The sequence below is a fragment of the Peromyscus eremicus genome, chromosome 19 (assembly GCF_949786415.1).
Source record: "Peromyscus eremicus chromosome 19, PerEre_H2_v1, whole genome shotgun sequence".
Lineage (NCBI taxonomy): Eukaryota > Metazoa > Chordata > Mammalia > Rodentia > Cricetidae > Peromyscus > Peromyscus eremicus.
The window spans coordinates 14,814,991-14,829,162 of record NC_081435.1 but is presented as its reverse complement, the minus strand read 5'-3'; the positions used below and the strand labels follow the sequence as shown (position 1 = coordinate 14,829,162).

Below are 14,172 nucleotides of genomic sequence, written 5' to 3'. Positions count from 1 at the left end.
AGCAATAAATTATAACATACTGAGATAACATCAAACATGGAAGAATTAGAGTATTTTCACCCTGAGTACCTTCAAATGATTCTGCTTGACTACTCATACAATTGAACAACCAATAAGAATAAAGACTCTTGTATTTAACCTGGATTAACTTTTCTTATTTTCTTTTGAGATATAAATGTAAATTTTCAAAAAGAATCTCTTCTCTTTAATAAATGAAGCACTTTATAAACCATAAATGCTGACTCGCCCAAACAGGCCCTAAGAAGAGCCAATGTTTCAAATCTTAAGAGGATGTAGTCTAATATTCAAAACCACTTGCTTTTTAAATTTGTTTATTTTTAATTACGTTCAAATGATTGTTACATATCTAATTGCATATACAAGGTTGTCTCAATGTTTAATTTCCTCCTAACACTTAAGAAACAAGGGAAGCTTCAAGAACTTTAACATAGATGTCATACCTGGAACATAAACTACTGATTGTTCTTCATCAGAAACTGTGGAGGAGAACATTAAGGAAAATAATCATAAAACATCATGAGATATCTATGTGTATCTGTAATAAATCTTCATCTCTTTTGACCTGAGAATTTATAACTTACTTAAAAAGAAAACTAGAAAAATAATGAACATTTTACAAAAGTTCAACTTTAGATAGTCATAACCTTATGTTTAGAGAAAATGTTGGAAGCCATGGTCCATGAATCTTCCTTCATACTTGTTCCCAAATAGGATACTTTTGTGATACACGTTCTATTGTGTTGCTTTCCTTTTTCAACAAGAGGAGTTAAGCACCAGGGAGAAGCTGACAGTTATTTTAGGCAAAAAGAATAAATAATTCCAAGATAGGCATTAGCTTTGAAGATCAAACAATGTTTTAGGGCAAGTCAATCATTCAAACACAAAGGCAATATTTACTCTTTGGTAATACATTCATGAAATGTCCCAAGAAGCCCTACTATAGAAGATGTGGGAAAATTTTAAGACAAAAAAGAACAATTTTCAACTTCAAAAGGAGAAATTCAGAAAATATATTTTTTTCCTGTAGCACTATATGTAAATATATATATATACACACACACACATATACATAAAGCTCTCTTGTGCTTTCTTATGATAGTTTTTTCTGTAGCAAATATATACATGTAAATATATTTAACTCAGTCTCAAATATATGTATATATAATATATACATTTGCTACAAATATTGTGTTTTTTATATACATAGATACGTATGCATATCTATGTACCGTATATATATGTATATGCGAGCGCGCGCGCACACACACACACACACACACACACACACACACACATACATTTTCTACAGAAAAAGAAACATCACAAGAAAGTTTTCTTCCTAGAGGATCCTATTAGGAAATCTGTCAAAATCCAGATATATCTACAATTTGGTAACATCCCAGGCAAGAAGCACATAAACAATTTTCTGTACAAATGATATGGAAAATTCCAAAATTTTCAGTTCAAAAAATGCTTTCAAAGATTTCTAGATACCACAGTTATTAACCACAGCCATGTGGAAAATAATGTAGCGGGTTCAATAACATATCTATAAAGTCAATAAGAAGGTTAGTTCCAAAGTCAGGATCACAAAGAAAGCCCCAATTAAGCTCTGTGAGCTACTAAAAGAACCCAACGTACTAAACAGGAAAAACAGTTTTTATAGGGAAGAGGAGTTAGGGGCAGGGGAAGTGAGAAGGAAATGGGAGAAGCACCAAACTACACACTGTATATGTATGAAATTGTAATTTAGTAATAAAGTAAATAGATAAATATTTTATCTCAGTAGAATCCTTGTGATGGAATCTTTTTCCAGGGAATACTAATTAGAATTGCCTAGCAATATGTTGGACTTGGTGATGCAAGGCCACAACTCCAACTACTGGGGGTCTGAGGCAGGAGGAGTTCAAGACCCGCCTGGACTACAGAATGAGTTTAAGGCCAGTCTTGACTTCAGACACTGTCTCCAAGGAGGAGAGAGTGGAGATGTGAGCTGGGCAAGGGTTGGGGCTGAAGAAGGCTTCCCTGGCATGAGCAAGGCCCTAAGTTCTATCACCCACAGTAACAGAAAAGCAGGAACTCTCAGATGACACCCACTGCTTGAGCTCCTAGGTGGTTTCTCACAGCCTTCTGCAGCACATGTGCGATCTACCACAACTTTAAGATTTGCGTTGATAGGCTAGAATGGTGGTACAGACCTATAATCCCAGTACTTAGGGGAAAAGGGCAGAAGATTAAGAGATCAAAGCCATCCTCCACTGCATGAAACCCTACCTCAAATAAAAAAATAAATACCTACAAAAAGATGTTGACTGATAATAAGCATTCTTAAGTTTTCAATTTCCTCAAACACTGTGGATAAGGTCTGACAGTTTGGGAGAACAGAAATTACTGTTCCAAAGAAGCCAACTCTGAATTCACCAATAACAAATCTCTAAAGAGCTGTATTAAATAGAATGGTATGTTCTCCTGGGGAACAGAAACCATTCTTCTACTTAATATCCTCTAAGACTAACATAGAGCTTTTATACACAGTGGACACTCGATAAATGTGTAATGTTTGAAATATACTTGAAAAAAAAAAACAGGAAAAAAAATCAAGACAATGGTATAAAACATGCTCCATAGAGCATTGCTTTTAATTACAAGATAGACATAGGGTGTTCTCCAAGGATGTCCTGGAAACCATGTTATATTTTCTAGATCATTCACAAAAAGTCTGCTCACAACTAGAAAAGAAAAACCTGAGTAGAGAATAGGGACCCTACTTAGCTTCATAAGCTGAAACAAACATTTCTCCATTTCTCCTCCTACTTCAATCCTGACACACTTCCAACATTCTTACTCTCAGCTAATAATGTTTCCGATTTCCTTAAGAAAAAAAACTGTAAAGACCTTCCCCATTTCCCTTCTTGCTACAGAAGTGCTCATGCCCTGATCTAAAGGCAATGGAGCCCTTACACACACACACACACACACACACACACACACACACACACAATTACCTTTTTTCCTTTTCTCCCAAGGATATTGCTGCTGATATTTTCAATCCTCTTTCTGTTTAAGCAACCATTTTTTTCTTTTTTTTTCTATTAAGCGTTCCTATTAGCATTTTAAGATTGTTGTAGAATATTCCTTTACACTGTGTGAAGATATGTCACTGGGATTGATTTTATAAAAAGCCAATAGATAGGCAGGATTTTCAGGGCAAAAAGAATGCTGGTAAGAAGAAGGTGGAGGCCAGGCGGTGGTGGCGCACGCCTTTAGTCCCAGCACTCGGGAGGCAGAGCCAGGTGGATCTCTGTGAGTTCGAGGCCAGCCTGGTCTCCAAAGAGAGTCCCAGGAAAGGCGCAAAACTACACAGAGAAACCCTGTCTCGAAAAAAAACCAAAAAAAAAAAAAAAAAAAAAAGAAGAAGGTGGAGTCACCAGCCAGGCACAGAGGAAGCAAGAAAGCAGCGTGGGCAGCACAGAGTAAAGGTAATAAAGCCATGAGGCAGAAGTAAATTAAAAGAAATGGGTTCATTTAAGTTATAAAAGCTTATTAGAAACAAGCCTAAGCTATTGGCCAAGCTTTCATAATTAATAAGAAGTCTCCATGTGGTTATTTGGGAGCTGGCTGGTAGGACAGAAAAATCCACCGACAAATGTTCTATTACTTTTTTTACTTTTTTCAAAAAAGGAAAATAAATTCCTTAATCCTACATCCCCTCCAACTACTGCACTACTTTCCCCTTTACAGTTAAACTTCTTATAAAAAACATTCCATTGTCTCCAATTCCTCTCATCCTAATTAGTCATGAACATATCCAATCAAGCTTTCATTCTATCAATCAAATAAAGCTAGTTCTAATGCCTCATATTGGTAAACTTATAAATTAATTCATTCGCTTCTTTGGATTTGATCTGTCAATAGCATCTGATATAAATGACCACTCACTAAAATTTCATTGTGAGATACCACACTCACAAATCTCCTCTGACTTTTATAACAATTCCTGCCCCTTCCTCTTCAACTCCTCCTATCCTGGCCATTCCTTGTCACTTTGGAGTGTCCTAGGGCCCCTGAGTTAGAGGTTTTATTCTTTCCTTATTCTACTGGTGATCTGATTCAATTCTCCTGTCTTTAAGTACTATCAGTGAGTTGATTTCTGCCAAATTAATCTTTAGCTCAAGCATATCTGCTAAATTTAACACTGACAGACACATAAAAGTTACCTCAGATTCAGTAAGTCCACTAGTGAAGTCCTTACTTGAATCTCAAAGACCACCCCTCACATAGCCCTTCTCATACCCCTAGCTGCCCAAAACAAAACATGGAGTTATTCTTGACTTTTATTTTCTATCCCACATTCAGAAAATTCTGTTGGCATAACCTTCAACACATACCTACAGCCCAACAACTTCTGACTAACAATGGCATATAAATGCAAATCACCTTTTCTCTCACCAGGATTACTACCATTGCCTCCTAACTGCCCTCTCTTGTTTCCATACAGAACTTGGCAACATTCTCCTTTTTTTTTTTTTTTTTTTTTTTTTTTTCGAGACAGGGTTTCTCTGTGTAGTTGACAGTGTTTCTCTGTGTAGCTTTGCGCCTTTCCTGGGACTCACTTGGTAGCCCAGGCTGGCCTCGAACTCACAGAGATCCGCCTGCCTCTGCCTCCTGAGTGCTGGGATTAAAGGCGTGCGCCATCACTGCCCGGCAACATTCTACTTTTTAAACAGAGGTCAGGCCCAGACTCTAGGCTTTAGGCCCAGGGGTACAACCAGTACCCCCATACCCCACCCATTGCAGCCCCAGTTGTAGGCCAGCAGGCAGGACTCCTGCAGTCAGGACTGACGACCACCATCCCCCACTGGACCCTGTAACCTACAAGCTCCAATCCACCCCCCAAACCCACTCATCCTCCGAAACCACAGCTGATCCCTGACACAGACTCTGCCAACTACGATTGGACCAAGATCTCCAATTGGACCAAGGGTGGCTCCCTGAGACACAGACACCATTTGCACTAATTGGAGAGTAGACTCCAGTGCAAGAATACATTCAACAACATAAAGAGCAATATGGTATCACCAGAACCTAGTTGTCCTACATTAGCAAGACCTGAACATCCCATCATAGAAGAATCAGAAGAAAACGGCCTTAAAAATAATTTTAGGAAGATGATGGAGGACTTTAAAGAGGAAATGAAAAATTCCCTTAAAGAAATTGATGAAAAGACAAACAAAAAATTGGAAGAAATAAATAAGTCCTTTAAAGAAAGCCCAGAAACCAAGAAAAAGCAATTAAATATGTGAAGGAAATAGTTCAAGACCTGAAAACTGAAATAGAAGAAATGAAGAAGACACAAACCGAGAGAATGCTGGAAATAGAAAAATCTGAGTAAATTAACAGCAACTACAGATGCAAGTATAACCAACAGAATACAAGAGATGGAAGAGAGAATCTCCAGCATGGAAAATACAATAGAGGAAATAGATTCGACAGTCAAAGAAATACTAAAGCCAAAAAAGTCGTAACACAAAATGTCCAGGAAATCTGGGACACCATGCAAAAAGCAAACCTAAGAATAATAAGGGTAGAAGGAGAATACCAACTCAAAGGCACAAAAAATATCTTCAACTAAATCATAGGAGAAAATTTTCCCAACCTAAAGAAGGAAATGCCTATGAAGATACAAAAGGTTACAGAACACCAAATAGACTGGACCCGAAAAAGAAGTCCCCTTGCCACATAATAATCAAACCACTAAAAATACAGTATAAAGAAAAAATATTGAGAGCTGCAAAGGAAAAAAGCCAAGTAACATATAGGCCAACTCATCAGAATAACACCTGACTTCGCAATGAAGACTCTGAAAGTCAGAAGGTCCTGGACAGACATTATGCAGACCCTAAGAAATCATGAATGCCAGCCCAGACTCTTATACCCAGCAAAACTCTCAATCGCCACAGACGGAATAAACAAAATATTCCATGATAAAACCAGACTTAAAAAATACCTATCCACAAATCCAGTCCTATAGAAAGCACTAGAAGGAAAACTCCAACCCATGGAAGTTAGATGCATCCATGAAAATACAGGCAATAGATAATCCCACACCAACAAATCCCAAAGAAGGGAAACACACAACACTACAACCAAAAAATAACAGAAATTAACAATCACTGGTCATTAATATCCCTTAATATCAATGAACTCATTCCACCTGTAAAAAGACACAGGCTAACAGAATGGATACAGAAACAGAATCCATCCTTCTGCTACAAACAAAAAACACACCTCAACTTCAAAGACAGACACTACCTCAGAATAAAGGACAGGGAAAAGTCTTTCCAATCAAATAGACTTAAGAAGCAAGCTGGTATAGATATCCTAATATCTAAAAAAATAGACTCAAACTAAAATTAATCAAAAGAGATTGAGAAGGACATTATTTATTCATCACAGGAAAAATCCATCAAGATTAAGTCTCAATTCTGAACATTTATGCCCCCAAATACGAGGGCATCCACATATGCAAAAGAAACATTACTAAAACTTAAATCGCACATCAAACCCTACTTATAGTGGGAGACTTCAACTCCCCACTCTCACCAAAGGACAGGTCTACCAGACAGAAACTTAACAGAGAAATAAGAGAACTAACAGATGTTATGACTCAAAAGGACTTAAAAGACATCTACAGAATATTCCACCCAAACACAAAAGAATATACCTTCTTCTCAGCACCGCATGGAACCTTCTCTAAAACTGACCACATACTCGGTCACAAAGCAAATCTCAACAGATTAAAAAAAAAAATGCAATAAACTCCTGTATTTTATCAGACCACCATGCCTTAAAGTTAGAACTCAACAACAACACAAATTACAGAAAGCCTACAAACTCATGGAAACTGAATAATGCTCAACTGAATCACCACTGGGTCAAGGAAGAAATAAAGAAAGAAATTAAAGACTTCCTAGAATTCAATGAAAATTAATGTACAAGACACCCAAACTTATGAGACGCTATGAAAGCAGTACTAAGAGGAAAGTTCACAGCACTAAATGCCTACATAAAGAAGTTGGAGAAAACCCACACTAGCAACTTAAAAGCACACCTGAAAGCTCTAGAACAAAAAGAAGCAAACTCACGCAGGAGGAGTAGATGCCAGGAAATAATCAAATTGAGGGCTGAAATCAATAAAATAGAAACAAAGAGAACAGTACAAAGAATCAATGAAACAAAGAATTGGTTCTTTGAGGAAAAACAACAAGATAGATAAACCCTTATCCAAACTAACTATAAGGCAAAGAGAGAATATCCAAACTAACGAAACAAAAAGGGAGACATAACAACTGTCAATGAGGAAATTCAGAAGTCATACTTCAAAAACGTGTAATCCACAAAATTGGAAAATCTAAAAGAAATTGACGATTTTCTGGATAGGTACCATATACCCAAATTAAATCAAGACCAGATAAACCATTTAAATAGACCTATAACAACTATGGAAATAGAAGCAGTCATTAAAAGTCTCTCAACCAAAAAAAGCCCAGGGCCAGATAGTTTCAGTGCAGAATTCTACCAGAATTTCAAAGAAGAGCTAATACCAATACTCCTCAAATTGTTCCACACAATAGAAACAGAAGGAACACTGCCAAACTCTTTCTGTGAGGCTACAATTACCCCGATACCCAAACCACACAAAGATGCAACAAAGAAAGAGAATTACAGAACAATCTCCCTCATGAACATTGATGCAAAAATACCCAATAAAATACTGGCAAACCAAATCCAAGAACACATTTTAAAAAAAAATCATCCATCATGATCTTCATCCCAGAGATGCAGGGATGGTTCAACATGTGAAAAATCTGTCAATGTAACCCATCATATAAACCAACTGAAAGAAAAAAAAAAACATACACACACACATGATCATCTCATTAGATATTGAAAAAGTCTTTGACAAAATCCAACACCCCTTCATGATAAAGGTCCTGGAAATAACAAGAATACAAAGAACATACCTAAACATAACAAAGGCAATTTTCAGCAAGCCAACAGCCAACATCAAATTAAATGGAGCGAAACTCAAAGCGATTCCACTAAAGTCAGGAACAAGACAAGGCTGTCAACTCTCCCCATATCTATTCAATACAGTACTCGAAGTTTTAGCTAGAACAATAAGACAACAAAAGGAGATCAAGGGGACACAAACTGGAAAGGAAGAAGTTAAACATTCACTATCTGCAGATATGATAATCTACATAAGTGACCCGAACTCCTACAGCTGATAAACACCTTCAGTAATGTAGCAGGATACAAGGTTAACTCAAAAAAATCAGTAGTCCTCCTATAAACAGACCAAGAAAGAAATCAGAGAAACATCACCTTTACAATAGCCATAAATAATATAAAATACCTTGGGGTAACTCTAACCAAACAAGTGAAAGACCTGTATGATAATAACTTTACGTCTTTGCTGTTTGCTATCCCCATGGGAGAACTTACCCTGTTGGAAGAAGGGATTGGGGGGGGGGGGCACGACAGGCAGGGAGAGGGATGAAAGGGGGATCTGTGGTTGGTATGTAAAATGAATAAAACTTTTTAAACTTTTTAAAAAGATAAAAATAGAATGAACATTTTAAAAGCTTATATCATTTCTATTCAGAATAAAAAAGTATGATGTCTACAATGCTCAAGATCTGATCTTTCCACCCTATCTCTCTTTTCATTTCTTGATATACTTCCCCTTCACTCCTAGCATCCGTGACTTTGTTAGTGAATACATAAGCTCCTGTGTTAGAGCTCCTGCATTTATAATTTCTTTAGCTAGACAGCTTTTTCTCAAAATCTTCCTATTACTCACTCACTATCTTTAAGCCCTTGGTCACACATCACTGTTTGACTGAGGCCTTCTTTGCCTAAGCACACATACACTTAAAACTGCACAGTTCTCTCCAACTGTGACCCCTCCCTTCCCTCAGCCTTTTCCTATTTTGTTTTTCTCTGAAGCACTTATTATTAGTAGATGCATGCATTTCATTTTTCAGTCTTATATCTTTAAAATGTTAAGATCAAAAAAGATGATGATTTTCATCTTGTATATTCAATTTTGTATGAATTCCCAAACAAAAAGAATATCTGGTTTTTACTAAGCCATCTACAAAGGGATAACACTGATATTTATTTTTATGAGCCATGAGCCCAACAACTCTAAATACTAATTTCAACAAACATTTTTAAAACTAGCATTGAAAGTTGTCTCCTCCAATAACATGCAACAATCTATTTTGTCTCATTAGGAACTCAAATATTTAACTTATATAGAATCTCCCAACAAAGCTATATTTTTTAGAAAGATCAAAAAGACAGAAGGTATATCAAATGTATATTGGACCTGCATGCCACCTTATTTCTCTAGTTAGAAGTACTTCAACAAGAATTACTTCAAGTTACAAAATATTTTCAATGATGATAACAACACAGCTACATCCCCAGAAGGAAAATAATAATTGGAAGCCAGGGCAGAAGTGGTATAGAGGAAGGAGCATGGGAAAGAACTAAGCCAAGTATTGCTTACTGTTCCCTAACTCTTTGAATAGGGAATCATTTACCAGCAACACAGGTATATGTCATTTTTATTTACCACAGATGTTTTGAGGTAAATTAGGTTTATAGTCAATGTAAAGTCTCAATCTATTTTTACTTGAAAACTCAATGACAGAGATGATAATTATTGCAATGTTTTGGGCCACTCCCTTGTAGTTCATATTTATTTATATTGTTATTAATTCTGTTAACCCAGCAAGTGCACATTAGTAATCAAATTTGGATACTGGAGAAAGAGTATCCATCCACTTCTAATACTACTATGAACAATATAGATTAGCAAAGAAATTCACGACCAAAAAATTGTGTTTTACCAGAAGATTTAACCCATAAGATGCAATGTGGCATCCTCATTATTCACGCGTTAGATGCCAATACCTTGTGTCAAATAGCACTGCTGACTCAAAATGTGCAGTTGTTACAACTCTTTTTAAAGGTGATGATCCATCATTGATAATCTGCTCTCTCATGATGAAAACTTCTAGGATTGAGAAATCTCTCAATCACATTCATTTAATCATTTAAGTGAAGCACTGAAAATCTTTTATTCACTAATGTGCAAAGAATACCAGGTCATAGGTGCACACTTTCTGACTTTATCCTAGTGGAATTTTACTCTGGAGTGGTCTGGGAAATAATCACCAATGTGTCAGAAAGAAATCAAGACTCAAAGACCAAATGGCCCACAATTATCATTACATTTTTCAGCAAATAGCAACAATGTACATTTAACACAGCTGTATGCCCTATGGAGATTTAGAATGAAAATATCAGAGGCTGAGTGTTAATTGGTCATTAGATGGAATAGGCTGAGGAAAAAGGCGATACCAATAACTTTGCAATTCCTTTCTTATATATGAATTTCTATAGAACCTAATTACCATCACATTTTCCATATGATTTCAATTTCTCATCATGAGTAGAGAGGTCTGAATGTTTTACATTAACTATTCAGCTCATGAGAAAATGTAAAAGGTAGGGAATATATTCTTACTTCTATAACAAATGATTAGTGTTATGACTACATAAATGAGTACAAGGCTGCTAACAACAAAAGCAAAGGTTTGGACCACACACTGTGAATTTGTTCAGTTCCAGTGAAACAGACTGTCATCTCCTCTACTGTATGTCAGAAAAATACCATTAGCTGTTATAAGCAAATAACTTTTTTCCTAAGGAAAAGACGGATCCCAATTTCCTGAGTTCCTACTTCAGCACAGCGGTCCTGATGCACACATTTGCTTTTCAACTCTAATAAGTAAAGGGGAAAAATTTTCCTTTGAGAGTACACTGGTATGCTTTCTTCTACAGTACATGAGGTAACTTCATTTGCTCCTCGCCCACCTATCAGAGACAAGCAGTAATTCTGTTTAGTAAGTGCACAGCACTAAACACTCAGCCGCACAGAATGCAAACGTATTCCTGTCTGCACCCAAGAAACTCTAACCCAAGTAATTCAATAAAGGAAACTGGTAATACCATTTTCTAAGTTTCACTGGGAGCTACGAATAGAATGTCCAGAATGATTTTGCCAAAGGTAACAGTAATACCTAAAAACAATGTCATCACTACACCTAGCAAACCAACTGGCCTCTTTTCAGGCACTTGGGAACACTGATTACATTTCCTCTCTAGTAATGCCCCTCTAGCAAGGAAGTACATAACCAAGATAAAAGCTTAGGATGCAAGAGCTAACCTAATCCTAGAAATGAACTACTGTGAAATCTCATCAGCTATTGAACCGAGAATTCTAACTACTGCGCGACTAGAAAGCCCCACAGCTTCCTGAGCAAAAACAATTCCCAAACTTCAATTTTCAACAAGGGTGATGCACAACCTAGTAAGTCAACACTGCTTCCAGGCACTTCCTATTGTATTCCCTAACTAGCACCAGCCGAGAAAATACAGCATCACTAAAGGACCTTACAAGTCCAAGAGGCCAATAAAATCACCTGATCTCCTAGTGACGCACACTAAAGGGAATTCCAAATCAAGAGAAAAAGACTCGCAGCCCACCTAGCAAAAGTGTGTCCACCCACACTTGCCCTCCCTACCACTACAAACTCACTTGGCACCCTCCATCAACCAACCAGTGACCTCTCGGCAAGGGTTGGCAGAGGAGCTTTTCCAGCCAGCCGTGCCTGAGACATCCCCATCAAAGGCCATCTTTGCAGAACCCACAGTCAAGGAGGGCGGATTTCTCAGGAGCCAGAATTCCCACCTAGCAACAACACCTCGTCGCCAGGCGCGGGGACACCCCGCTGGAAGTGGAAAGGCCCGTCCCTGGCCCCGGGTGCGCGCCGCGCTGCTCTGATCCACTGGAAGCCTCGCGCCCCCACCCTCGCCACCCCGGAGGGCGCGGCGCCCCCTAGCAGCGGGGCAAAGGATACCGTCGCGGCTCCAGAACGCCGAGCCGGGCAGGGAGGGGCCCGCCGCGCCCGCCATCTTGAAACAACCGCCACTCGAAGCGTCGCGCCGGGGCCGCCACGCCCCGGCCGCCAGGCTCAGTCCCCATTGGCCGCTCGGCGCAGAGGCCCGCCCCCGCTTGCGCCTCCGACCCTGGCGAGGGCAGAGGCTCCCGGCCGAGGCGAGGCGGGGTCGCGGAGATGTGAGGTGAGGCCCCGGCCAGGGTCGCGGGAACGAGCGCCCAGCGGAACTGCTGCAGCCAGAGCCCCCCGGGGCGCCCATCCTCTCCTGGCCGAGCCCTCAGGCGCCGAAAACTACAACTCCCGGCATGCCGTGAGCCCGACGGCCGCAGAGCTGAGGCGGGGTCGGCCGCGTCAGCCGGCAAGCCGGCTCTCCACGGCGGCGCCGGTCACTGCCACCACCACCGCCGCCGCCGCCGCCGCCGCCGCGCGCGGAGGGGGGACGCGTGCCATGGAGGAGATGCAGCCCCCACTGCAAGCCGGCAGCAAGCCGCACCTGGAGAAGCTGACCCTGGGCATCACTCGCATCCTCGGTGAGTGGGGTAGGACAATGGGCGGGCGCTGGCTGGACTGCAGGGAGCTGGACCTGACTGCACGGGCCATGGCTTGTTGCGAATTCTGCAGAAAAGGGGGTGTCTGGCCAGGTGCTGAGAGTTCGGGAGGGTCGCCTCACACCTGCAAGGAGGAGCAGAGAGAGGCACTTGGCAGCCTAGGGGACGTGTTTCCCAGGGGGCTTCCTCAGCCTAGATTGTATCCCTGAAATGCAAATCTTGCTGCTGGTGGGTGCAGAGGTGAACTGAGGTCATGATGCTGCCAGTGTCCCAAGGCAACCACTGTCCAGCGCTTCTGTGTACTGCACGGAGCTGTGCAAAGGAGCTGGCAGCGCCGAAGGAGTTGAGAGTTGTTCTTTTCATTGGATATTGGTTAACTAACCACCGCAAAGTTAGCCACTGGGGTACAGCTGTAGAAGAAACAGGGTGTGTGAAACAAACACATTAACTCCCCAAGCGCCCACAACAAATCAGTACTATTTCACTGACTAATCAAAGGTAGCAGAGACCGAGAGGTGCCTAGCCTTTCGGGGAAGTTAAAAAGAACCACGTCCCAGAGATGATTCTAGGTTGTCTAAGATAAAGGGAGGGATATGGGTAAAGCTGCCTAAGCTGGTTGAGAAAGTATGCTGGAAATGTCTTCCTCTCACAACTGTAACAAAATTGAAATTTCTCTAGGGTGACCCACAGGTTCCTTGTGGGATCTGTTTTCATGTTGATCATTGTTTGGACCATTGTGGACATCTTGCTGTTGAGGCTATGACTCTAAACGACAGTAAGCTTGTTCCTGCTTCTCGCCATTTTCAGTTTGCCTGGACTTCTTCCACCTGGAATTGTCTCCCTCTCCATGTCTCCCTTTCATCATTCATATTTCTGATCAAATTAGTATTCTCTCTGGTAAATTTTACCCAAATAGTTCTAATTGCACCTTTCCGTCTTGTTCTCTCTTACCCCCCACCTTTTTTTTCATTTAGCAGCACCTATTAGCACTATGTTTAATTGTGTGTTTATTTGGCCATTTCCTATCATAGAAGTCTGACACCTGGCCTGATTTATCCTGGGAATGTGTGGTTTGTTTAATATGCAAAAACTAATGTAATAGAATGTTAGTAAAACAAAGGACAATGCCTACATCATCGATGACTGCCAAAAAGCTACTTGACAAAATCCAGCACCCTTTGGGGGGAAAATAAACAACTTACGTTATAAATAGAATATACCAGTAATATTGACACATGTCTGTAACCCTATCACTGGGAAAGGAGTATAATGGTGATCAGAGTCAGGCTGAGCTAGTAATACAATTTTTTTCCCTCAAAATAAAGGCAAAAACAGAAGAAATGGAGAACTTTATCGTCTTGATAAAATGCATCTGTGGAAAATCCTATAGCTAACACCATGTTGACAGACTACCTGCTTTACTCTTAAGATCAAGAACAACAATAGCAAAATGTGCTAAAAGCTCAGCAAAGCTGGTCCAGGTTTGCTGATTCGCTAGGCTCAATTTGTTCCAGCAGAAAGAGATAAAGCAAAATCAACAAAGGGAAAAAAAGGGCAGGCATAGA

General features: G+C 39.9%; 2 protein-coding genes across 5 annotated transcripts in view; one reads left to right on the top strand and one right to left on the bottom strand.

Moving 5' to 3' along the window:
* Kiaa1328 (KIAA1328 ortholog) overlaps positions 1-12,465 on the bottom strand; it is a 266,377-nt gene extending 253,912 nt beyond the window's left edge. Inside the window, exons 1-2 of one of the 4 annotated variants that reach the window (XM_059246831.1) lie at positions 12,021-12,465; positions 462-497 (exon numbers count right to left, since the gene is read on the bottom strand). In XM_059246831.1, coding sequence (XP_059102814.1) covers positions 462-497; positions 12,021-12,318 — 334 coding nt within the window. In that variant the 5' untranslated portion in view covers positions 12,319-12,465. Of the gene's footprint in view, positions 1-461; positions 498-11,698; positions 11,823-12,020 lie in introns of those variants that run through there. The other 3 variants (XM_059246830.1, XM_059246832.1, XM_059246833.1) reach the window with 3 other exon arrangements.
* The window catches only part of Tpgs2 (tubulin polyglutamylase complex subunit 2), a 48,787-nt gene continuing 46,473 nt past the window's right edge, over positions 11,859-14,172 (top strand). The window contains exon 1 of the mRNA XM_059246834.1: positions 11,859-12,589. Coding sequence (XP_059102817.1) covers positions 12,508-12,589 — 82 coding nt within the window. The 5' untranslated portion in view covers positions 11,859-12,507. The remainder of the gene's footprint in view (positions 12,590-14,172) is intronic.